The sequence below is a fragment of the Pan troglodytes genome, chromosome 10 (assembly GCF_028858775.2).
Source record: "Pan troglodytes isolate AG18354 chromosome 10, NHGRI_mPanTro3-v2.0_pri, whole genome shotgun sequence".
NCBI classification, from domain to species: Eukaryota; Metazoa; Chordata; class Mammalia; order Primates; family Hominidae; genus Pan; species Pan troglodytes.
In genome coordinates, this window is record NC_072408.2 from 45,211,594 (window position 1) to 45,238,662 (window position 27,069).

The 27,069-nt window shown below is 40.4% G+C and overlaps 1 protein-coding gene and 1 non-coding gene across 18 annotated transcripts in view; both read right to left on the minus strand.

The window, feature by feature from the left end:
* The window catches only part of DIP2B (disco interacting protein 2 homolog B), a 246,269-nt gene that overhangs the window by 91,892 nt on the left and 127,308 nt on the right, over nucleotides 1–27,069 (minus strand). For 7 of the 17 annotated variants that reach the window (XM_063786675.1, XM_063786674.1, XM_054664234.2 and 4 more), the window contains exon 3: nucleotides 16,144–16,272. The exons of 3 other annotated variants lie outside the window; for them this stretch is intronic. In XM_063786675.1, the coding sequence (XP_063642745.1) occupies nucleotides 16,144–16,272 (129 nt within the window). Of the gene's footprint in view, nucleotides 1–1,838; nucleotides 1,869–14,426; nucleotides 14,701–15,547; nucleotides 15,609–16,143; nucleotides 16,273–27,069 lie in introns of those variants that run through there. 7 more of the 17 variants (XM_009425405.5, XM_063786669.1, XM_009425402.5 and 4 more) reach the window with 3 other exon arrangements.
* LOC112205092 (U6 spliceosomal RNA) lies at nucleotides 23,625–23,728 on the minus strand. The gene has a single exon (XR_002938954.1). It is a non-coding gene; the product is annotated as a U6 spliceosomal RNA (small nuclear RNA).

The window sequence follows — 27,069 nt, forward strand, 5'->3', positions numbered from 1 at the left end:
TTATAAGAAAAAGTTTTCCTGGCCAGCATGGTGACTCATGCCTGTAATTCCAGCACTTTGGGAGGCCGAAGAGGGTGGATCACCTGAGGTCAGGAGTTCGAAACCAGCCTGACCAACATGGCAAAACCCCATCTCCACTGAAAATACAAAAATTAGCTGAGCATGGTGGCGCATGCCTGTAGTCCCAGCTACTTGGGAGGCTGAGGCACAAGAATTGCTTGAACCCGGGAAGCGGAGGTTACAGTGAGCCAAGACTGTGCCACTGCACTCCCGCCTGGGTGAAAGAGCGAGACTCCATCTCAAAAGAAAAAAAGCTTTCCTTTCTCCCTTAGTTATTTATATCACTATGAGCCCATGGATTCTCATTTTATTCCATGACTATTCTGTTACTATCATTATTTTGATGCTCATATTTTGGCAGACTTGGCCAATAGGAGTCCCTTCATACAGGTTCTTATGTCCTTTGGACACAGTTCCATCATTTTGAGCAGTTGTTTTATGACATAAGATATTCCATGCTCATGAGGTACTTTTCCTGCTCCAGACCTAGAATTATACCTTTCTTCAAGGAAAAGTGGCTCCTTTTAGTGAAGAATGAATGGTATTTAGAAACCAAATCTTAGAAGCAGGGGTACTCAGTGCTATTGGGGTATCTTTTCTAAGCCCTTTTGGTGGATCAAGAAATTCATACACATATAACTACATCTGTTTCTAACTATATTTAAAATGATGAGTTCATATTAATACCTCCATTTCCAATTCAATATCATTCTAATTTTCCCTCTTTCCACTTATAATTCCCTTCTCTAATAGGATGAAACAACATTCTCAATATATTTTACTCATTTCTTAATCCTACCATACACAGGAAGTACATTTTAAAAATTGTTTATTTTTTATTTTTGGGACAGGGTCTCACTCTGTCACCCAGGCTGGAGTGCAGTGGCATGATCTCAGCTCACTGCAACCTCCACATCCCAGGCTCAAGCAATCCTCTCACCTCAAACTCGTGTGAGTAGCTGGGACCACAGGTGCACACCCAGCTAATTTTTTGTGTTTTTGGTAGAGATGGAGTTTCACTATGTTGCCCAGGTTGCTCTCAAATTCCTGGGCTCAAGCAATCCACCCGCCTTGGCCTCCCAAAGTGCTGGGATTATGGGCGTGAGCCACTGCACCCAGCCAAAAATTGCTATCTTACGTCAATATGAAAAATAAATCTTCTAACTAGTGTTCAGTATTTATTTGTAGTCCTTTTGGTCTTTAGACTGAGGACATATAGTTAAAGTATCGTGGTCAAAAGCTGTTTGAGTTAGTTCTCATCCTTTCCTGCTTTGATGTGGTTATATAGTTCACATAGTTAGGTTCATTTTTTTGTTTATATTCTATAAGTCTTTCCCAATCTTGCTGATTAAAAGTTAACATGTTCCAAAAGTCAAAACTATACCAAAAAGTTAGCTTAAAGAAGTATTACTGCCCGAACAATCACTTCTGCCCCAATCCCACCCACCTTTGCTATAGATAGTAGATACATACATATTTACTATTGTTTACACAAATAAGCAGACATGTATATCTTTTCATTTCCCTGTCTTTCATACACAAAAGTAAGCATATTGTATTTTTTTGCACTTTGCTTTTCCACTTAACAATATACCCTGGAAATCATTCTCTATCAGCTTTCTTCATTCTTTTTTACAGCTGTATAGTACACTACTGTACACAGTTTATTCAACTATTATCCTATGTCTGGGCATGTAGATGTTTCTAATATTTTACAGTTAAAAATAATGCAACAAATAGCCTCCTGCAAATACATTTTTACACTAATCAGGGCTTACCTTCAGAGTAAATTCTGACAAGAGAGAATTCTAAATAAAAAAGCAAATACGTGTTAAATTTTGTCACATCTTGAAAAATTCCTCCCCCAAAACAGTTTTTACCACACTGCATTACTACTAGCAATGTACAGGTATACCTACTTCCCCACCGCCTAACCTTCAGAGTGTGTTGTCTAGCTTTTTGATTGCTGCCAACTTGACAGCTAAGAATTCATATCCTAGTATAGTTTTAATTTGTGTTTCCTTGATCATTAGTGAGATTAAACATTTTTACAGAGGACTTAAGGGCCATTTTATGTTGTCTGTTATTAAGTGAAGTGAATGTTCATGTCACTTGGCCATTTTTTATATCAGCCTTCTCTGTTTATTTAATTTTCCTTATATTTTCGGGCCAGGTGTGATGACTCATACCTGTAATCCAAGCATTTGGGGAGGCCAAAATGGGAGGACTGCATGAGCCCAAGAGTACGAGACCAGCCTGGGCAACATAATAAAACACTACCTCTACAAAAAATAAAAAATTAGCCATGTGGTGGCATGTGCCTGTAGGGCCAGCTACTCAGGAGGCTGAGGCAGGAGGATCACTTGAGCACAGGAGGTCGAGGCTGCCTGAGCCATGATCACACTACTTGCACTCCAGCCTGGGCAACAGAGTTACACTCTATCTTTAAAAAAAAAAAAAAAAAAAAAAAGCAAAGAAAGAAATATTTTCTTTCAGTATGGCATCTGTTTTTTTGACATTGTTTATGGCTTTTTGTAAACCATGCAAAAGATGGGTTTTTAAAAATTATTATAGAATTAAGTTCTCAAATCAACAACCAAACAACATCATAAGGAACTAAAAAAAGAACAAACGAATCCAAAATTAGCAGAAGGTGCTGGGCGTGGTGGTTCACGCTTGTAATCCCAGCATTTTGGGAGGCCGAGGCGGGTAGATCATCTGAGGCCAGGAGTTCCAGAACAGCCTGGCCAACAAGGTAAAACCCCATCTCTACTAAAAATACAAAAAGTAGCCAGGTGTGGTAGCGTGCACCTGTAATCCCAGCTACTCAGGAGGCTGAGGCAGGAGAATTGCTTGAACCCAGGAGGCCGAGGTTGCAGTGAGCTGAGATCATGCCACTGCACTCCAGCCTGGGCAACAGAGTAAGGCTCTGTCTCAAAAACAAACAAAAAAAATAGCAAAAGGAAAGAAATAATAAAGATTAGAGTAGAATTAAATGAAACAGAGAACAGAGAAATGGGGGCAAAATCAACAAATAAGTTGTTTTTTTGAAAAGATCAACAAAATTGACAAATCCTTAGCTTTCTTGAGAAAAAAAAAGAAGATTCAAATAACTAAAATAAGAAATAAAAGAGGAGACATTACAACTGGATGCCTCAGAAATAAAAGGAATTGTAAGAGACTATGGGCTGGGTACAGAGGCTCATGCCTGTAATCTCAGCACTTTGGGAGGCCAAGGTGGGCAGATCACTTGAGCCTAGGAGGTCGAGACCAGCCTGGGCAACATGGCAACACCTCGTCTCTACAAAGAAACACAAAAATTAGCTGGGCATGGGTGTGTCTGCTCATGTAGTACCAGCTACCCAGGGCTGGGGGTGGGGGCGGGGTTGAGGTGGGAGAACTGAGGCTGTAGTGAGCCATAATTGCACCACTGCACTCTACCCTGGGTGACAGAGAGAACTTTCTTAAAAAAAAAAAAAAAAAGAAAAGAAAAAAAAAAAGAAAGAAAGATTACTATGAATCATTACCTGGCAAAAATTGGATAATCTACAAAAAATTGGATAAATTCTTAGAAACATAAACCTAACAAGACTGAATCATGAAAAAACAGAAAATCTCAACAGATCTATAACTAGTAAGGAGATTGAATCAGTAACTAAAAACTGCCCAACAAAGAAAAGCCCAGGACCTGACAGCTTCACTGGAGAATTCTATCAAACATTTAAATATGAATTAATGTAAATCTTTCTCAAACTCTTTCAGAAAAACTGAAGAAGAGATCACTTGAGCCCAGGAGGTGGAGGCTGCAGTGAGCTACGATCACACCGCTGCACTCCAGCCTAGGCAACAGAGGGAGACCCCGTTTCTTTAAAAAAAAAAAAAAAAATCAGTTGTGTTTCTATACACTAACAATGAATTACCTGAAAAGAAAATTAAGAAAATAATGCCATTTATAATAACATCAAAAAGAACAAAATACTTAGGAATAGACGTAACTGAGGAGGTGAAAAACTTGTACATTAAAAACTGTAAAACATCTCTGGAAGAAATTAAAGAAGACATAGGAAAGAGATCCTGTGTTCATGGACTGGAAGACTTTATATTGTTAAAATGTCGTTACTGTCCAAAGCATTTTAAAGATTCAATGGAATCCCTATCAAAATCCCAATGGCATTTTTCTTCCAGAGATAGAAAAAACAATTCTAAACTTTTTACACAGAATCTCAAAAGATTCCAAATAGCCAAAATAATATTTAAAAAGAAGCACAAAGCTGAAGTCTTCATACTTCTTTTTTTTGAAATGGAGTCTCAGTCTGTCGCCCAGGCTAGAGTGCCATGGTGTAATCTCAGTTCACTGCAACCTCTGCCTCCTGGTTCAAGTGATCCTCCTGCCTCAGCCTCCCAAGTAGCTGGGACTATGGGCATGTGCCACCACGTCCAGCTAATTTGTGTGTGTGTGTGTGCGTGTGTGTGTGTGTGTGTGTATTATATATATTATATATATAATATATATATTTTTGCAGAGTCTCGCTCTGTGTGTGTGTGTGTGTGTATTATATATATTATATATATATAATATATATATTTTTGCAGAGTCTCGCTCTGTTGCCCAGGCTGGAGTGCAGTGGCACAGTCTCAGCTCACTGCAACCTCTGCCTCCTGGGTTCAAGTGATTCTCTTGCCTCAGCCTCCTGAGTAGCTGGGATTAGAGGTGCCTGCTACAACGCCTGGCTAATTTTTTTTATTTTTAGTAGAGATGGGGTTTCACCATGTTGGTCAGGCTGCTCTCAAATTCCTGACTTCGTGATCGTCCGCCTCAGCCTTCCAAACAGTCGGGATTACAGGTGTGAACCACTGCACCCAGCTAATTTTTGTATTTTTAGTAGAGACATGGTTTCACCATGTTGGTCAGGCTGGTCTTGAACTCCTGACCTCAAGTGATCCACCTGCCTTGGCCTCCCAAAGTGCTGGGATTACAGGCGTGAGCCACCGCACCTGGCCTATATTTCCTTATTTTGAAACTATTACAGGATGGGCATGGTGGCTCACAGAAGTCATCCCAACACTTTGGGAGGCTGAGTGGGGAGAATCGCTTGAGTCCAGGAGTTCCAGACCAGCCTGGGAAACACAGTGAGATTGTGTCCCTATTTTTTTAAAAAAAGATTACAAAGCTCCAGTATTCAAAATAGTTTGGTACTGGCATAAAGACCGACAGGAAGACCAACGGAACAATAGAGAGCCCGGAAATATACCCTCACATAGAAGGTCAAATGATCTTCAACAAAGGTGCCAAAACTACACAATGAGGAAAGGATAGTTTCTTCAACAAATGTGTTAGGAAAACTGAATATCCACATGCAAAAGAATGAAAAATGGGTCCTTATTTAACATGATATACAAAAACTGACTCAAAATAGATTAAAGACCTAACCAGCAAGGCCGGAAACTAAATTCCTAGAAGAAAATAGAGGGAAAAAGCTTCATGACATTGGATTTGACAATAATTTATTGAACGCGACACCAAAAACACAGGCAATAAGAGCAAAAATAGGCAAATAAGACTACATTAAACTTAAAAACTTCTGCACATCACAGAAACAATCAACAGAATAAAAAGATAACCTGCAAAATGGGAGAAAATATTTACAAGCCATATATTGGGTAGGGTGTTAATATCCAAAATAAAGACCTCTTATAACCCAGTAACAAAAAAAAATTAACCCAAGTTTTTAAATGGGCAAAGGACTTGAATAGACATTTCTCCAGAGAAGATAAACAACCAACAATCATATGAAAAAATGCTCAACATCACTTTCTTCAAGGAAATGAAAACCAAAACCACAATGAGGTACTACTTCCCAGCCACTAGAACGGCCATACCTTACTTACATCCATTAGAATTTTTTTCTATATCAAAAAATCAGAAAATACATGTTGAAGAGGATTTGGAGAAATGGGAATCCTTGTGCACCACTGGTGGGATTGTAAAATGATATAGCTTCTAAGGAAAATAGTACGGAGTTTCCTCAAAGATTAAAAAAATAGATTTACCATATGACCGAGCAATTCCACTTCTGGATATATCTCCAAATAAACCGAAAACAGGATCTCAAAGAGATATTTGTACACTCATGTTCCCTGCAGCATTATTCATAATAACTAATATGTGGAAGCAACCAAATCCCCATTGTTGTGGAACAGGTAAGTAAAACATGGTATATACATACAAAGAAATATTATTCAGCCTTAAAAAAATAAGGAAATCCCATCTTATGCTACAACATGGATGAAACCTGAGGACACCGTGCAGAGTAAAATAAGCCAATCACAAAAAGACAAATACTGCATGATTCCAGTTATATGAAGTACTCAAATTCACAGAAGCAGGAAGTAGAATGGTGGTTGCTGGAGGCTGAGAGGAGGGGGAAATGAGTTGTTGTTCAACAGGTATGGAATTTCAGTCACACAAGATGAAGAAGTTCTAGAGATCTACTGTACAATAACATGCGTACAGTTATCAATACGGTAATGTATACTTAAAAACTGCCAAAAGGATAAATTTATGTGTTTTTTAACCACAACAAAAATATTTTATGTAGTTTTTAAAATTACATCTGCATTCTGAGCCTTTCTATAGACTGGATTATAGGAAAGTTTTGTGATGTTTTCATTTGGCACTTTTTTTTTTTTGAGACAGAGTTTCACTCTTGTTGCCCAGGCTGAAGTGCAATGGCATGATCTCGGCTCACTGCAACCTCCGCCTCCCAGGTTCAAGCGATTCTCCTGCCTCAGCCTCCTGAGTAGCTAGGATTACAGGCACCCACCACCACCCCTGGCTAATTTTTTGTATTTTTAGTAGAGATGGGGTTTCATCATGTTGTCCAGGCTGGTCTCAAACTCCTGACTTCAGGTGATCCACCCGCCTCGGCTTTCCAAAGTGTTGGGATTATAGGCATGAGCCACAGTGCACGGGCTCGTTTGGCACTTAATATGGTTTCTCTTTTACATAAGATCTCTGATTTTTGAAGTTTATACTTTTTTTTTGAGACAAAGTCTCACCCTTTCGCCCAGGCCGGATTGCAGTGGCACAATCTCGGCTCACAGCAGCCTCCACCTCCTAGGTTCAAGTGATTCTCATGCCTCAGCATCCTGAGTAGCTGGGACTACAGGCACTCATCACCATACCCAGCTAATTTTTTTGTATTTTTAGTAGAGATGGAGTTTCACCATGTTGGCCAGCCTGGCCTCGAACTCCTGACCTCAAGTGATTTGCCCACTTTGGCCTCCCAACGTGCTGGGATTACAGGTGTGAGCCACCACACCTGGCCTGAAGTTTATGCTTATACATGGTGTGAGATATGGAGCTAATTAATGTTTTTCCAGCTGTCCTAGTGTCATTTAAAGTACATTTTTGTCCTGGTGATTAGTAATGTAATCTTTATTGTATACTAAATTCCCAGATATACGCCTGTGTAGCTCTGAACTTGTTATTCCAATGGTCTGCCTTCTAATCTGTGTGCCATACTAAACAGTTTTAATTAGTCTCTATAGGATGTTTTAATATCTAGAACGTGTAGTCACTCCTTGTAGCTTTTCTTTCTCAGCGTTCTCTTAGCTATTCCTATATGTTTATTTTCCCAAATGAACTTCAAAAATGAGTTTTCTAACTCTATAAATAAATTTGATAGCTTTTACTGGCATTAGATTAGATTTGTAAAATAATTTAGACAGACCTGGCGTCTTCATGGTGTTAAACTGCCCTAAGAACAAGGGATGTCTTTCCACTTATTAGGTCTACTTTTTTGTCTTTCAGGGTTTTAAAGTTTTTTTCATAAAGGGTTTAGACATTTCTTAAGTTTATTCCTAAATATATTTTACCTTTATTTCTTTTGTAAATGAAGTTTGCTCTACTATTGTATCTTTTAACTGCTTATTATTTGCATATGTTAAGGTTGTTGATTTCTGTACTTGTTTTATATCTTGCTGACTAAATTGTTTTAAGTTAATTCTGTCATTGATTCTCTTGAGTTTTCTAGATAAATTATCATATAAACTGTAAATACAGTTTTACTTCTTTTCTAATTCTTACACTTCTTACTGATTCTTCTTGTCCATCTGCACTGGCAAATACCTATGGTACAATTTAAATGTTAGTATCTTTAGGATTAAAAAAAAGCCCTTGCAAGTAAGGAGGCGGGGGAAAAGAACAACCCAACTCAAAAAAAAAAAATAGGGGCTGGGCGCGGTGGCTCACGCCTGTAATCCCAGCACTTTGGGAGGCCGAGACAGGTGGATCACGAGGCCAGGAGATCGAGACCATCCTGGCTAACACAGTGAAACCCCGTCTCTACTAAAAATACAAAAAATTAGCCGGGTGTGGTGGCGGGTGCCTGTAGTCCCAGCTACTCGGGAGGCTGAGGCAGGAGAATGGCGTGAACCCAGGAGGCGGAGCCTGCAGTGAGCCGAGATCGGGCCACTGGACTCCAGCCTGGGCAACAGAGCGAGACTCCGTCTCAAAAAAAATAAATAAATAAAATAATTAAAAAAATAGGCTTAGGCAATGGACAGGTAGTTTACAGAAGCACAAATGGCCAGTAAACATATCTCCAAATGTCCAATCTCATTAGTAACAAAAGAAATAATACTTTTACCACCAAGATAAGGATAACACTGAAACATTTATTTTCTCATCTTTCCCAAAAAGACTAAGTGGAATATGTTATTTTTAGTTTCAAAGTAGCTGCTCCTATTCTTTTGGTTTTTGTTTGTTTGTTTGTTTGAGATGGAGTGTTGGAGCGTCGATCTGTCGCCTAGGCTGGAGTGCAGTGGCACAATGTCGGCTCACTGCAACCTCCGCCTCCTGGGTTCAAGCAATTCTCCTGCCTCAGTCTCTCGCGTAGCTGGTACTACAGGCGCACGCCACCACGCCTGGCTAATTTTTGTCTTTTTAGTAGAGACGGGGTTTGGTCAGGCTGGTCTCGAACTCCTGACCTCAAGCAATCCACCTGCCTCGGCCTCCCAAAATGCTGGGATTACAGGTGTGAGCCACTGTGCCCGGCCAGCTGCTCCTATTCTTGGCTTATTTTTACAAAGTGGTTAGCATATGATCCATGAGTGGCACACCTGGGCTTTAAGGACCAGGGCCAGAACTCAGACCAAGTGCCCTTACCTGTTAGGATTTTTCCATAGACAGACAGATAGGGACAGAGTGAATGAAAGGCAAATGTGTAGGCGGGTTGACTCATAAAGCAGAGAGGTATTGTTCAAGGAATTCCTTGCAAGCCAACAAGCAGTCATGCCATTTTTCCTTAATTTCTAAGGTACTGACCTCTTGCAGAGGCAGCAATGACTAACTTCTGAAATAGGATATCACAACACTAATTAGGGCACTACTCTGTGCAGGGTGGAGAGGAAAAGGAGGGGATATTTTAATTTTCCATTTCACATTCCCTTGCCTTGATAAATTATGTTTCTTCTGCCTGGAATATCCAAATAACTATCCATCCTTCAAAATGGCTCAGACATCACCACCTCCATTCTGAAGCCCATTCTTGACACCGTATGCCTTCCCGTCTCCCTCTTCTGTGTCACCTCTGAACCTTGTTTTGGGGCGGGGGGCGGGGGGAAAACTCCAGCTTAGGCAACATGGTGAAACCCTGTCTCCACAAAAAATACAAAAATCATCCAGGCATGACAGGGTTTGTCTGTAGTCCCAGCTACTAGAGCTAAGGAGGGAGGATCGTTTGAGCCCAGGAGGCGGAGGTTGGAGTGAGCCGAGATTGTGTCACTCCATTTCATCCTAGACAACAGAGCAGGACCACAGCGTCCCCCACCCCCCTCCCCTCAAAAAAAGACAAACAAGAAAAACAGAAGAAAAACTCCTGTGTTTTCATCTATGCTTCTCTATCAATCTAACATTTTTCTCAAATTATAGGAAGTCTACAATAAATGCTTGCTGAACTGAATTCAACTTACCTTCTACAGCATGAGGAATATATCAGAAATAAAATGATCTTGGTGTGCCAGTGCCAGCCATCACCAGATCAGAGATTAGATTTGGACAGAGACAGAAAAGTTCACAATTAGGGTGGCAAAGCGAGTTAGTACTGCATTTAGCTCCCAGCATTAAATCAGAAGAATCCATACTTAGAGTAAAAGTCATTAAGAACAATAACTGGGCCGGGCATGGTGGCTCACACCTGTAATCCCAGCACATTGAGAGGCCAGGGTGGGTGGATCACTTGAGGCCAGGAGTTTGAGACCAGCCTGGCCAACACAAGGAAACCTCATCTTTATTAAAAATACAAAGATTAGCTGGGCATGGTGGCATGTGCCTGTAATCCTAGCTACTCGGGAGACTGAGGCACGAGAATTACTTTAACCCAGGAGGCAGAGGTTGCAATGAGCCAAGATAGCACCACTGCATTCCAGCCTGGGCAACAGAGTGAGACTCTGTCTCAAAAATAATAATAATAATAATAATAATAATAATAATAATAATAATAGACAAAGCGCAGTGGCTCACACCTGTAATCCCAGCACTTTGGGAGGTCAAGGCAGGCGGATCACGAGGTCAGGAGTTCCAGACCAGCCTGGCCAATATGGTGAAACCCCGTCTCTATTAAAATACAAAAATTAGTTGGGTGTAGTGGCACGTGCCTGTAATCCCAGCTACTTGGGAGGCTGAGGCAGAAGAATCACTTGAACCCAGGAGGCGGAGGTTGCAGTGAGCTGAGATCACATCACTGCACTCCAGCCTGGGCAACAGAGCGAGACTCCGTCTCAAAAAAATAAAATAAAATAAAATAAATAAACAATAATTAAGACCTTAAAATCTTAAAACCTATCTTTAAAATTTACAATACACATAAATTTTATTTTACTATAATGAAAGATTGAAAAAATACACATTGCAAAAAGATCTAAACATATATAAAGCTAAAGTGAAAACTTTCCCTAGACCCACCGCTTCCCAAAAATACTCCTGCCTCAATAGTTTGGTATATATTTTTCCAGGTCTCCATGTCTATAAACACAGTAGCATATGTTTATATTACTATAACATAATAATGCTACAAATATTACAAGTATAAACATATTATTTATAAAAATCAGATTATATGCTACATACTGTCTTGCCTTTATTATTTAAAAAGTATATTTTGGGCTGGACACAATGGTTCACCACTGTAATCCCAGCACTTGGGGGAGGCCAAGGCGGGAGGATTGCTTAAAACCAGGAGTTCGACACCAGCGTGGGCAACAAAGTGAGATCCCATCTCTACAAAAAATAAAATAAGTTAACCTGGCACAGTAGCATGTGCCTGTACTTCCAACTACTTGAGAGGCTGAGGCAGGAAGATTGCTTGAACCCAGGAGTTAGAAGCTGCACTGAGCCATGATTGTGCCACTGTACTCCAGCCTGAGTGACAGAGTGAGACCCTGTCTCAAAAAAAAAAAAAAAAAGGATTTTGTACATCCTTCCATATTTGCACAAATACATCTACCTCATTTTAAGTTAACGTTCATAAAATTCTATTGTGTGAACATTCTATGACTTATTTAACCATTGTATTATACACAATACTACAACAAACATCTTTGTATATGTATGTATATATCTTTGTGCACACGACTGTTTATATAAAATGAATTCCTAGAAGTAGAATTTCTGGATAAAGAACATGACTATTTAAAATTTTAATGATATTGCCAAACTGTTGGGCTATTACTTTTAAGACATTACCAACTTATTTTTAGCTCTGAAATGAAATAATTTTATACTGCATTTATACTGATTATACAATTGTAGTGTCCTTGGAATTTACTTAGTTGAATCACGATTGCGTATTTAATTGAATCTATGATGCCATCTTGTATAAAACATTCTGATTTTAGGTATGTTAAAAATGAGAAAAATGACCTCCTTATATTAGAAGGAAAAATGATTCCTAGCTGTCTTAAAAAATGATTAATCACTTCTACTGAGAAAGTAACAGACAACAGCGAATCAAATTCTTACATTTATTAATTAAAAAGAGTACATTTCCAAAAGCATTTTTATATATGATATGAAATATGTAATGGCAAACTGGACAAAGCTAGGGAATTACACACATTAAGAAAGCTTTAGAAGGCCTGTAACATTTGGATAATTAGTAATTACAGACCATGTTTTTCCCTGTCACAGGCATTCACAGCAACAGATTACAAAACAAATCAAGCCACCCAACTATTTTCTAACATGATAAACCTTGACCCATATACCAGTGTCAAAAAGAGATGTTCAGTTATCTATTAGAAAAGACGCTTATTGATAAGAACAGGCAGCTCTCTTAACTGAATTTGACTCACTGAACACCACACAATTCATCTTGATCTTTGATAAAGAAGTCACTTCTGGAGTTCAGTCCCCAGACACAAGTGACTTTGGACATCTCTCCCAGAAGCATGTGGAAGCTGGGTATCATTTTCCAGTATTCATGTTTGAGCTGAATAACGTAATACAAATACTCCCTTAATGTCCTGTTTTATTTTTGTTGTTTTGTTTGAGGTACCTAACTTCTCAAGAGATTAACATCAAGGGAGTCAGAATGACTTACAATAAGATCACTTTCCATCTCAGGCATTAATTTGTGTTTTCTACATTTGAGACCATACTACGTGTGTGCAGGGAGGTAGGTGAATCATGCCTGGATGTGCAGGAAAAAGAAATATACTAATAAGGTAGTATACTTGAAATTAAGCTCCCTCTTGGCTAAAGCACAAAGAATGGAATCAGGTCAGATAATCTAAACTCTGAATAAAGGTAAGTTCTTTATACTGTGTCTCAAATGTGAACACTAAGTCTATTTAGATTTGATTATGATTGGTTGAAATGTTATAGGTGTTAATAAGCCTCCATCAAATAAGAAAGTGTTTTATAATTACACTTACCAGCATTAATATAAAATCCTTCTTACATAGCCATCACTTTATTCTGAATTCTAGCAACTTTTATTAAACATACCCTAAATTCTTCAGCTATTTTTGCACATGACATGTAAATGTAACCCTTTCTATGACTGGAGTAGCAAACAGATATAAGTTCAGCTCCCATCAACCTCCTACTTATCTGCTCCACCTCTGCAGGGGCTGCGGGTCTCTTCTCAAGCAATCCTCCTGCCTCGGCCTCCCTGAGTGCTGAGATTACAGGCATGAGCCACCCCTGCTGATTTCTTCTTATTCGGAGAAGCCAGAATTCTCAGAGACTCAATTTCTTTCACATCCTGAGCTTTCTTTCGTTATTTAGTTGAGCAATTCCTAATATACTGAAAAATTTGATTTTCACCCAAAGCCTATGCTTGCATCCTCTTTTTATGTTCCCCTCCTGATAGGATTGCAGGACCCTCATAGCTTTCAGTATCTTCAGGGTTTTTAAATCACTTTTTCTCCCCTACTTCACCTCGTTCTGGCCTACTTTTTGCTACTATCCTTTAAAACACACACACACACACACACACACACACACACACACACACACAGAAAAACTCCCAGTGAGATGAACATACAATTGTTACAAACTCTCTAGTATACCTGCACCTAACCAACAATCTCCACAGTCAGCTGACTAGTATCTGATCCACAGCATACACTTTCTAATACTTGGGATAATCAAAAAGCAATGTTGCAAAAGAGCAGGGACTACAGATCACAGCTGGGTTTTAACAGGTGAAACTCAAAATTTTATAGTACTAAATGAGCTCACAAAAAACTTTTTTACATTTGATTGGCTTGGATATAGAATATTGAAAATCACCTTTTTGGATCCTTAATAATCCTTTATTACATGCTATAAAAACAAAGAAAAAGGAAGGTTAAAAAAACAAAACACACACACACACACAGAAACTCCCAGAAGGCCAGGGATGAAAGCTGTGAAGGCTAAAAACCCTTCTGGACAGGTTGGAACATGCTGCTGCTGAACCTGGGTTCCAGCCTGAAAAGGCAACACTAGGTGGCTGGAAAATCAGGCTCAGGTGATTGGCAACAAAGGGGTGCGCCTGAATGCTTTGCTACTTCCAGCCCTCCCTTTCTCTGATCCATTCCTTAACTAGTAACCACTATGTGGTTTTTTTTTTTTTTTTTTTTTTTGAGACAGAGTCTCGCTCAGTCGCCCAGGCTGGAGTGCAGTGGCACGATCTCGGCTCACTGCAAGCTCTGCCTCCCAGGTTCACGCCTTTCTCCTGCCTCAGCCTCCCGAGGAGCTGGGACTACAGGCGCCCGCCACCAAGTCCAGCAAATTTTTTTGTATTTTTAATAGAGATGGGGTTTCACTGTGTTAGCCAGGATGGTCTCGAACTCCTGACCTCAAGTGATCCACCTACCTTGGCCTCCCAAAGTGCTAGGATTACAGGTGTGAGCCACCACCCCGGCCTACTAGTAAATACTTCTATTCCCTTCTTTCTGCAAAATATCTGTTTAGCTCTTATATATGGAAGGCCTTGTGCCAGGCACTGCAGTCTACAGCTGGAGTGAGCTACTGGAACAAATACAAATCTGATGATGTTACTGCTCTGCTGAAAATCCTTCAGTGACATTCAAGATCCCACAAGATCTGGTCTCTGGTAATCCTTCTAGCCTCATCTCCCACCTCTTTCTGACCCTTGCATTCTAAGTTCTGATTCTAAGTTCTGAACACTATTTCCCTGGCTAACTCTTGTTTGTCTGCCATGACTTAGCTTGGATGTCTTTGTTCCCTGAGCAAGCCTCTCCTATCACTCAAGACCAGTTTAGGTATAAAATTACAACCTCTATTTTTTTTTCCCCGACTGAACATTTCTCATCCTTTTCTCCTTCTGTGTGTGAAAATATGTATCTAGTAAAATCAGCTCACAAAATAGCTGATGTAGCTCTTCAACTGTGTCCTTTTCTCATTTTCTCTAAAGCAGTTTTTGAGAGGATGTGATATAGACTGTGTTTTTCAGTTCAAGAAAATGTTAAGGCAACCTTGGTCAGTACAAAGAAGACAAAAATCTGAAGAAAATAAATAATATCCCCATTAGTCTTTTTGCTTAATTCTGCCACTTCTTAAAACAAGAAATGTGCTGCAGAGACTACTCTTGGTGCAGTGGACGGGAAGTGGGCATCGGAAGGGCCTGCTGCACCACACGTGCTCTAGGGATCTACCAGTCGCTCCTCTGCTTATCAAAGCCACACACCTGGTACTGGCCGCCAGGTGGTCCCGAGCACAGTGCAAGCAGGAACATGCTCCCGCTGCCATACAGGCACACCTTGCTCCTTCCCTTCCTGTGGGTACTTCTTGGGTTAGAAGAAATACCTAATTTGAAATTTCATTGTGAGTTTTCTTTCAGCTCCATCAATTAAGAGAGACTAGTTATGCAAAAACTCTGGCAAACACAGAAGGGCCTGCCTCTTCCAATAGAATCCACTGAGCTCTCCCAGTACCACCCACGAGACCCAACCCTTCACTTTCTTATTTACTTACTTATTCACATGGCCTTTGTGCTTGTATGCTTGTCTGGTTCTCTTCTTAAACTGTTACATTCCTTAAGGGCAGAAACAGTCTTTATTTTTTTTGAGATGGAGTCTCACTGTTGCCCAGGCTGGAGTGCAGTGGTGGGATCTCAGCTCACTGCAACCTCCACCTCCCAGGTTCAAGTGATTCTCCTGCCTCAGCCTCCTGAGTAGCTGGGATTACAGGTGCCCACCACCATGCCCCGCTAATTTTTGTATTTTTAGTACAGACGAGGTTTTACCATGTTGGCCTGGCTGGTCTCAAACTCCTGACCTCAAGTGATCTGCCCGCCTCAGCCTCCCAAAGTGCTGGGGTTACAGGCGTGAGCCACATCGCCCAGCCGGAAACACTCTTATGTGTTGTTCCATTTCCAGCAAATTATTGAGTACCTACTATACCTGATACATAGTAGGGTATAAAATAAATGATTGGTGAATGAGTTAATATAAAACTGTTGGTGCCTCATAGGGAAAAAAAAAAAACAAGTATTAGAAGCTCTCAGGATACACAGTTCATACTACTGTTAGGAAAACGATTCAGCTGGCCATTCTGCAGCTTCTCCTCACCTGATCGATATCGTTCATCCCTGGCTCCCCCAGATCGAGTTCGGTGGTACTTAGAGGGAGCAGAAGTTTGAGCTGCAGATGGAGCAGGTGTCTGGTTTCTAAGTTCTTTCTGTACTGCTGAATCAGTTTCTAAAAAAGGAAGTTTAAAACATGGTTATCCAGTAACAGTAATAGCTAACATTTTCTAAAGCACTTTAAGCATTCTCACAATACTCTGAGCTAGGTACTATTACCCCATCTACAGTAAAGGGTTAGAGTTTCAATATAAATACATAAATATGATGCAAAGACATCCAAACTAAAAAATATCATCTTAGAGCCTTAAATGTCAACAGGTTGATAGGAGAGGAATAGCAAGAAGACAAATGTAAATTAAAAGGCCATTCCAGAGACTCCAAGGAGAGGCAGTAGTGATGGCGAGTTGACTGCATATGATCCCCAATCCTAAACAGTGAGACAACGAATAGCTTGGGGAGCCTTAGCTACCATACCATCAGTCACTCCAGATAAACATAATACAAGCAAAAACAGGGTGATTCTGCAAGCACAGCTTCAAGTCAAGTCTATTAGCCCCTCTTCCAACTGGACTCATCACTGACCCTACCCTGTCCCCATACTCTCCCCTCCCAAAATTTACTGTCTTATCAAGAATATGGGGATGGGGTAAATAAACAGAAAAACACTAAGTTCTGATGTTTTCCTGCCTTTTTATCTCAAATGATTAATTCCAAATCTGTTTCTTAAAAAAAATTACAATAAGAAAATTTAACAAGATGTACGTTAGCAAAATTTTGAGTGTAAAATACAGTAGTATTAATATCTTATTAGTATTAATAAGGCATGATGTTATAAAGCAGAACTTACTAATCTTGCATAACTGAAACTTTATACCTGCAGAACAGCAATGCCTCATTTCCCGCTCCCTATATCCCCTGGCAACCACCATTCTACTCTCTGCTTTTGAGCTTGACTCTCTTAGATGTCCCATATAAGTGGAATCATGCAGTATTTGTTCTTCTGTGACTGCTTTATTTCCCTCAGCATAATGTCCTCCAGGTTCATCCATGTTGTCACATATTGCAGGATTTCCTTAAGGCTTAAGTTTCTGAAATAGCACCCGGTTATGCCCAGCAAGGCAGCTTACACATAGCAAATTAAATGCCCAATATATTAAGATGTCACCTACACAGCAAATGTACTGCTCCAGATCCCAGCTGAGAATCAGCCTATAAAGCAAAAAAATTAAGGAAAAAAAAAAAAAAAAGACTCAAAGCAGCGGTCTGGGGAGTACAAGCAACAGTGCCACACACCCCAGTAAAGACTGATGGCATCAAAGTATTACAGGAACTGAGATTCACAATGACAATGTTATATCATTTAAAAAGAAAAAAAAAAGCAGGTAGCATGCTGGAAAGGCCATGTGTTGAGGCTCTAGTCAATAGTTCCTGCTGAGCCCAGCCATCCACCTGCCCTGTCAAGGCATCAAACATGTGAATGAGCCATCTTGGACTGTCCAGAGCAGCCCATCTACTAGGTGAGGGGGAAGACAACCACTGAATGACCTCAGTTGGCAACCATATAGAGCAAAATAATCACCAAAATTAGCCCTGCCCAAATTCACGCCTGTAGTCTCAGCTACTTGGGGAGGCTGAGGCAGGAGAATCACTTGAACCTGGAGGCAGAGGTTGCAGTGAGCCAAGATCATGCCACTGCACTCCAGCCTGAGTGACAGAGCAAGACTCTGTCTCAAAAAAAAAAAAAAAAAATTGAGACTTATTCCCACCTTGGCTCACTTGCAAGGGCAGTGATTTATCACGAATGGGGGCAGAAAACAACATACAGGTTGAACACCCCAAATACCCAAATCCGAAACTTTTTGAGCTCCTGTCTAATGCTCACAGGAATGTTCCTTGAAACATTTCTAATTGCCAATTTTTGGATTTCAGATGTTCAACTGGTATATAATGTAAATATTCCAAAAAAAAAAAAAATCTGAAACACTTCTAGTCCCAAGCATTTCAGATAAGGGCTACTCAACCCGTACCTCAGGCCTCATCAAAAAGAGGTGGGAAGGAGTATGGGGGCATGGGAGGACAGCAGGACATTATTTAACAGCATATGTAATGTCAGCTGGGCAGGCAAGATGCTGCCTCAAGGTGAATCATTCCCTGACCATGGTTTCACACTCCAACTAGATCTCAGAAATTACCTGGGGTGCTAAAATACAGATTCCTATGTTTTGAATAAGATATACACAGTTTCACTGCCATGGTAAGGAAAAGCTAAAAGCAAAGATGAAACTTAACTACATGTATCAACATAATGAGATACTATATGCCATTACAAATGAAAAATATGTAGACTATGCAGATACTTCAGTCCAAATAAAGTAATGCCAAGTGATAAAAGAACACGAAATATTATGTACACAATATAATTATAACTGTATGTAAAAACTATTTATATACAATTATAAGGGTCAGGTGGGACATAAAAATCCCAAAGGTATTTGGATTGAGGTACTTTATTTCTTTACAATTTCATTGTTCTGCTTATAGGATGAATTATGCATAAAACCAAATTCTAAAAGACAATACAAATACGTGCTGGAATGGAAGCTGCCAGACTCACAAATTAAGTCTTCTTTATGACTTCTAAATTCTAGCCCAAAATAAAACAGAGATCCGAAGAAAAAGACAACTTGCTGATTATTACAAAGCAAGAGCTTCAGTTCGGGGGTTTCTGATCTTTCAGTCTGTTATGCAGAATATCCAGTAGAGGTCACCACTATGTTTAAATAGTGATGATGTTAAAAGGTTTAGTAACGATAAAAAGTACACATTTTAGGTTCAAAAACATAAAGCCTTCCTTCTCAATGATCAATATGTATGTAAGTTATTGTTCCTTGGCAGAAAAATACATCAGAGTCTAATATGTTTCTATTGTTTGAATATGGTAAGGATGATAATCTGAAAAAAATGGTATTTAGTAGCAAAAAACTACACATTTCCACTCAGGAAGATGGAAGGAAGCCACAAGCCTCCACATGTTATCTTTTAATTCTGCTTATGATTTAACAGATATTCTCACCTGCAAGAGTAACAGAGTGAAACAGGATGGGCTCTGAGAACCAAGGAACCTAATAGTTCAACTTCTGGGAGTTGAACAGAGCAGACATGCCTACTGTTCTTGGTGCTAGTGTCCAGAGAAGAAACACATTAAGCAAGTGGTCACCATGTGTATACCTTTGACCTTGTGATACACGCTAAGGAGGAAAAGAACAAGGGTCTCCCAGCCCACATAATGAGGATTTAACTTGTATTAGAGTTTCAGGGAAGATGAATGTCTGCTGAAAGGAGACAGTGATGCAAAACTTAACTAGGCAGAGAGAAGGAAAAGCCACTTTATTCAAAAGCATGGTGTTTGTAGAAGCCCAGTGAGGGAGAAAAGCCTTGGCAAGTCTAAGACCAGTGAGGCTAAAGATACAGCAAAAGGGTAGAGTGTTACAAAATGAGACTGGACTAGAAAAGTGGCATCAGGTCACTTGTCCTAAGCCAAGTGGGCAGCCTTTGAAGGGATTTACAGGAAATGACAGAATATCAATGATAATAATATTTCCATGGCTCTTGCCTATTACCATCTCATTATGTCTTCACAACAGCACCATGTGATAGATACTATTAACGAAGCAGGATGCCCGTTACAGATTTTTCCACAGTGAGAGGGAACCAATAATCACCTTGAATCATTATAGGGCCCTCACTCCCACCCCATCCAAGAAGGCTCAATCAATCTAGCCTCTTGATTGAGAGGCTAGAGCAGCTGTGAGTAATTGAGGACAGTCTTCCTTTGAAGGGTCGGTGATTAACCTCACCACCTAGAGAAGGCAAGAGAGGAATGAGAGTGCTAATGTCTGGAGTCTGGAAAAGGGGCCACCTGCCTGTTTTCCAGGGGTAGACTCTGTAAGGAGAGCGGGTTGGGAGCTCCGGGTCTGTAAAGTGGTAGGTGTCTGAACAGATCCTGACCCAGAGCTTCCTTGGCCACTTGACATCAGGAAAATGACAGTGCATGAGGCTAAAAGAGCCAACACCAGGAGCTCTGCTCCGGGAGTCCAAGTAGAGTACCTGGCTCCTCCTCCATGATGCATCAGAGTAGCTGATGCAGGGAACAGGCTCAGCATTACTGGCTGGTCACACAGTGAGGACCAGTTATTCAGCAGCACCCTGTGAGATGATGGAAAGCAAACAGCAGACTGTGGGGATCTTTCCCCTTTGGGTGTGAAAGCTGGATCTACTGCCTCTCCTTTTGCACTGCCTATATAATCCCTGAGGGTTCTCAGACAATTTAAGAGGAAAAAGAAGCCCCAAGAGGAAAATACTGGGCTTCCTTCTGATGAGATATATGGGGGCAGATATAATTGCAATGTGTGCTCCAATTCATAGTGATTCCAATACCATCCAAACCAAACAAATGAAAGCAGAACGGGGACTGGAAAAAAGATTCTATGTTCTTTCCATTATGCTATGAGCCTCATTTGGGAAGGAACTTTTAAATCAAAATGAGACACATAAAACAAAATAGATTCCACTCCTCAAACCCTATGCATACATACATACACAGAGGCACATTGCCTACTGAGTATTTATAATTGGAAATGTTCTGTGGCGTTCTAAAATGCTGTTCCTGATTTCAAAAACTGGTTTTAAGTTCACGTCCCTTTGAATTTCCAGGCTACTTTGTTTAGAGCTCTCTTACAGTACTTATTCTACTCTCTTTTATGATCCTCATTTGTGTAACTGTCATCTCTCCTGCTATAGTGTAAATAACTTGAGGTCAGAGGCTGGTCTTAAGCATCTTGTATCTCCTATAGTAACTGGTCCTTGGTCTTTCATATTGCAAGCATTTAGTATTTTAATTAAAATAAATAATTAAGATCTTGTCTGTCTCCTCACCTCCACCAATAATAGTAGTTGGCCGGAAAAAATAAACACAAAAATGTTGAGATAGCCATTTAAAGTTTACCTAAAAATCCTGCTTATTTGTGTATCTCCAATTCATATAAGTTGTATGCAAAAATGTGTGCCTCTCATTATCTTCATATACTTACACAAGGACATTAAGGAAAATAGGGTTACAGACTACTCCAGGAGGCATTATTAGAGGCTTGAGAGAGAGAATAAAACACAAGGGTTTTCCTTTATTTCATTTTAACTTGGTCACACTCGCACCCTTGAACAACTTCAAAGGCAGGACTGAACCTAGAAGAACTGCGATGAAAGGAGCATGAAGCAGCTGCCAAGTGCAGTGTACTTATAGGAACTGGAACACCGGGGACTGCCACTCAGCACAGCAAGCAGCAATCACAAAAGGAATCCACGTTTGGGAAAAACCTTTGGGTGACCAGAACTTCTTATCAAGGCAAGCTAAAGAACATCAACAAATATTAATAACTATCTTCATAAACTTATTATTTATCCCTAAAAAATAAGTAGGCAGGAGTCTGGGGGAAAAAACAATGCAGAAACATATAGGTCAAGAAAGAAAATGTGAAAGGTAAGATCTTATTCTGAAGCAGGGGATAAACACAATTCACTTCAAAAATGAAGTGAAAGACGAAGTAAGTCACAGGATGAAGAAAATCAAATACACAAAGGTCACAAATAATCTCAAATACAGTAAGACAAAACAGAATGAGCAGTATCCTGCCTCTCCTTTTCTTTCTGCTCATTTCTGTTGTTATAAATCTTGTAGTACTATTTAAAATAGATGTACCAACTTCATTTAAAAATTAAAGAAATGCTAGAATATCATTTGAGAATTGATACACTCTGCACAGCCTCTTGAGGTTTTAGTAGGTCTATATTAAAAGATCTATTGAGGGTGGAGACAAGTTGCCAGGATCAATCTACAAGAGACCACTCTATAATGTGTAGAGTGCCCTGCTTCTTGTATTACCTAACACTTTTATCTTCATAGATGTTTACTCAAGAAAATGCCAGAAATTCTAAATGCTCTTTCTTTTTAGTTGTGCAAACATTTATAGAACATCTACTATATATCAGGCACTAATGCTAGAAACTGGGGACATGAAGAATAAAAAAAAATAAAAAATAATGTTCCTCCAGTAGGTGAATAAGACACACAAACAGACCACAATCTATGGGATGGCCAAAGACAGCTCTTTTAAAATGCAACTCAGATAATGGAAGTGGGGACTATTTATAGGGCTGGTCAAGGAGGGCCTCTCCAGGACTTCCCTAATTGAACAAACCCCTAAGTAGAGTGACGGAGCAAGCCAGGTAGGTTCTGGGCAGTGTCTTGTCCCATGCTGTCTCCTTGGTGTCGAAACAGTATTTGGAACACAGTAGGCACTCAGTAAATACATACTGTCCTTAGATTTGTCAGTAACCCCTGTAACTTTAGAACGAACTCTTTTTCTATTAAAGCTAGCTGGAATTATCAGTTACTTGTATCCAAAGTATCTTAAAGATTAGACCACAGGACCAGCACAGGGAAATTGCCTTTCTACACAAAATCTTCCATTTTCCTGCAACTACAAGAGTGGCCAAGAGTGACTAATTTACAGAGAACTTAGAATGCGTGTGGTTTGAAACTTCAATTCTTTGGGCCATGCCAAAAGAAAGAGTCAATTTCCTGGCCACTTCTCCTTGGAAGTCTGCTAATTGAGACATGTGGGAAGCTTTATACTTGGCCACAGTAGCTTCCAACTACTGAAAGATGTTCTGTGGGCCATTCCTTTCAAAGAGCAGACAGCTCACAATGAGCAAGAGACGGGAGGTGTGAATCTGCCGTATCTTCATTTCTCTCATGCCTCTCAAAGTGGGAGCGTTTTGAGGACCTGAATTTTTCATCTTTAATCTTATAAATTTTAATTTGTTAAAAGACAGCATGGCCCTTAAATACCAGATAAGGTATGGCTCTTGTTTAACTAAAGAAACAACTGTCAGTTCCAATGCTGGGAGGTTTAAGTGATTTTTTTAGGGTAATTTTGAAGCAGATTTTTGCCATACAGTGACTTTAGAACCTAATCCCTATGATGCTACTGAATTAAGTTAGTTTTTCTTATTTTTGGAGACAGGGTCTCGCTCTGTCAACCAAGCTGGCATGCAGTGGCACAATCACGGCTCACTGCAGCCTCAACCTCCCAGGCTCAAGCAATCCTCCCGCCTCAGCCTCCTGAGTAGCTGGGACCACAGGTGCGCGCCATCACACCTGGCAAATTTTTTGATTTTTTTGTAGAGATGGGGTCTCACTATGTTGCCCAGGCTGGTCTCAAGTGATCATCCTGCCTCAGCCAACCAAAGTGCTGGGATTACAGGCATGAGCTACTGAGCCCAGCCAGCCATGCTTAATATTAACCAAACTTGTCCATACTAAATTTCTGCTACTTCCTTTTTCAGTTTATTTTTTGCATGTTATTTTTCCTTACACAATGACATGTTACTCAGGTCTAATGTTCTAAATAGATGAAACGCATCATGAATTTGCATGTCATCATTGCACAGGGGCCATACTAATCTCTATATTGTTCTAGTTTTAGTATATGTACTGCCAAAGCAAGCACTCCATTACTTACTATTCAAATATTTTCTTCAAACTTGCATTATCTTCCATATTTCCTGTTACAACTGTTAATTTTTTCTGAAGTCCTGTTTTAAAGATTTATGTAACATTTGAGAAAAGAAGTATACAATATACACAAATATGCAACCCAAGATAACTACAGATCAATTCCACACACACAAAAAATCATTCACAAGGCAGGGAGAGGTGGCTCACACCTGTAATCCCAGAACTTTAGGAGGCTGAGGCAGAACGATCGCTTGAGCCCAGGAGTTTGAGACCAGCCTGAGCAACATAGCGAGATCCTGTCTCTAATTATTTTTTTTTTTAAGAAAAAAAATCACTCACTAAATTTTTAGGTAAAGAGCATGTGCACACAATAATTCCAGTAATAAAATGTTGTAGTATTAACTTTTTATTTAAAAAGATACTAGTGATTAGACCAGGTGCAGTGGCTCACGCATAATCTCAGCACTTCGGGAGGCCAAGGGAGGCGGATTACTTGAGGTCAGGAGTTTGAGACCAGCCTGGCCAACATGGTGAAACCTTGTCTCTACTGAAAATACAAAAATTAGCCAGGTGTGGTAGCACATGCCTGTAATCCTGGCTACTCAGGAGGCTAAGGCAGGAGAATCACTTGATCCTGGGAGGTGGAGGTTGCAGTGAGCTGAGATCACGCCACTGCACTCCAGCCTGGGTGACAGAGCGAGACTCAGTCTCAAAAATAATAAAAATAATAATAAAAAAAAATAAAAAGACAGTAGTGAGAATGTTACCTTTTTTTTTGAGACAGAGTCTTGCTCTGTCACCCAGGCTGGAGTGCAGTGGCACAATCTCGGCTCACTGCAACCTCCATCTCCCAGATTCAAACTATTCTCCTGCTTCAGCCTCCCAAGTAGCTGGGATTACAGGCATGTGACACCATGCCTGGCTAATTTTGTATTTTTAGTAGAGATGGGGTTTCTCCATGTTGGTAAGGCTGGTCTCGAACTCCCAACCTCAGGCCCACCTCGGCCTCCCAAAGTGCCGGGAGTACAGGCATGAGCCACTGAACCCAGTCCAACTCTACTAAACTTTAATAACGTTTAATAAAGTTTAAATTTGCATTCCAATGCCATTTAAAAAGTCAAACTAGGCAGGGTGTGGTAGCCCACACCTGTAATCCTAGCACTTCTGGAAGGCGGAGGCGGGAGGATCACTTGAGCTCAGGAGTTCGAGAACAGCCTGGGCAACATAGTGAGACCTTCTCTCTATTTAGGAAAAAAAAAAAAAAAAGTCAAATTAAATGGCTTCCTTCAAAATTTACAAAGATATATGGGGTAAATATGCCAAAGGGTAATCTCTTCTTTTGACATGGAATGTATATAACATAAATTACCCAACCCTACAACGCACCCCTTTTTGGGAAGGACATTGTTAATGAATAAAATGGTCAAATAAAGTGAAAAACACAAAATGAAAGAATTTACCACTGAGAGACCCTCGCTAAAGTATTTGGCTACTAAAAAATGTGCTTTAAGAAGAAGAAGATTTAGCCAGGCATAGTGGCTCATGCTTGCAATCCGAGGACTTTGGGAGGCTGAGGCGGGCAGATCAGTTGAGGCCAAGAGTTCGAGACCAACCTGGGCAATATGGTGAAACTCCGTCTCTACTAAAAATACGAAAATTAGCTGGGTGTGGTGGCACAAACCTGTAATCCCAGCTACTGGGGAAGCTGAGGCACAAGAATTGCTTGAATCAGGGCTGGGTGCGGTGGCTCATGCCTGTAATCCCACCTCTTTGGGAGGCCGAGGCAGGTGGATCACGAGGTCAAGAGATCGAGACCATCCTGGCCAACATGGTGAAACCCTGTCCCTACTAAAAATATAAAAATTAGCCGAGTGTGGTGGCAGGTGCCTGTAATCTCAGCTACTCGGGAGGCTGAGGCAGAAGAATCGCTTGAACCCAGGAGGTAGAGGTTGCAGTGAGCCAAGACTGGGCCACTGCACTCCAGCCTGGCGACAGAGGGAGACTCCGTCTCAAAAAAAAAAAAAATCGCTTGAACCCAGGAGGTCCATGGAGGTTGCGGTGAGCAAAGATCACAGCACCGCACTCCAGCCTGGGCGACAGAGTGAGACCCTGTCTCAAAAAAAGAAAAGAAGGAGGAGGAGGAAACTGACCTGAGAAAGAGTGAGGCAGAAGAAGGAATAGTAAAGAAATGGATAGTAACTATTGTTAACTACATAAAACAGTAACTGATAGTTGAAGGCATACTAAAATAAAGGTGATGCTAAAATGTAAGATAAGAAGTGGTGGATGGCCAGGCATGGTGGCTCACACCTGTAATCCCAGCACTTTGGGAGGCTGAGGTGGGTGGATCACCTGAGGTCAGGAGTTCAAGACCAGCCTGATGAACATGGAGAAATCCTGTCTCTACTAAAACTACAAAATTAGCCAGGCATGGTGGCACATGCCTGTAATCCCAGCTACTCAGGAGGCTGAGGCAGGAGAATCGCTTGAACCGGGGAGGCGGAGGTTGCGGTGAGCCGAGATCACGCCATTGCACTCCAGCCTGGGCAACAAGAGTGAAACTCTGTCTCAAAAAAAAAAAACAAAAAAAGAAAGAAAGAAAGAAGAAGTCGTGGTGATCAACATCAAAGCATTCTAAAGTCCTTGTGTCCTTTAAGAGAATTAAGATGTCTAATAACTATGTTTAGATTTGTTTTTTAAAGCCTTAGGATAAAAAAAACACCATAGGGACAAACACAGTTACTCATGAAAGAAGAAACAATTTACAAGGAAGATTATAATTCTTAATTTGAATGTACCTAATAACATAGCTTTAAAACATATAAAGCAAAACTTGACAGAATTACATGGAAAACTGACAAATCCACAGATCTGTCAGAGAGAGAGAGAGAAGAGAAGAAAGACAAGAGGGGAGGGAAGGGAAGGGGAGACAAGCAACATAAAGCAGAGGGTTTACAAATAAAGAGAATATTATAAATAACTTTGAAAACTAAACAAAACAATTTCCTAGAAAAATTGAGTTTGGCCGGGTGCAGTGGCTCACACCTGTAATCCCAGCACTTTGGGAGGCCGAGGCAGGTGGATCACAAGGTCAAGTGATGGAGACTATCCTGGCCAACATGGTGAAACCCTGTCTGTACTAAAAATACAAAAATTAGCTGGGCGTGGTGGCACATGCCTGTAGTCTCAGCTACTTGGGAGGCTGAGGCAGGAGAATCGCTTGAACCTGGGAGGTGGAGGTTGCAGTGAGCCGAGATCGCGCCACTGCACTCCAGCCTGGCGAGAGAGTAAGGACTCTGTCTCATAAAAAAAAAAAAAATTAAATTTACCAAA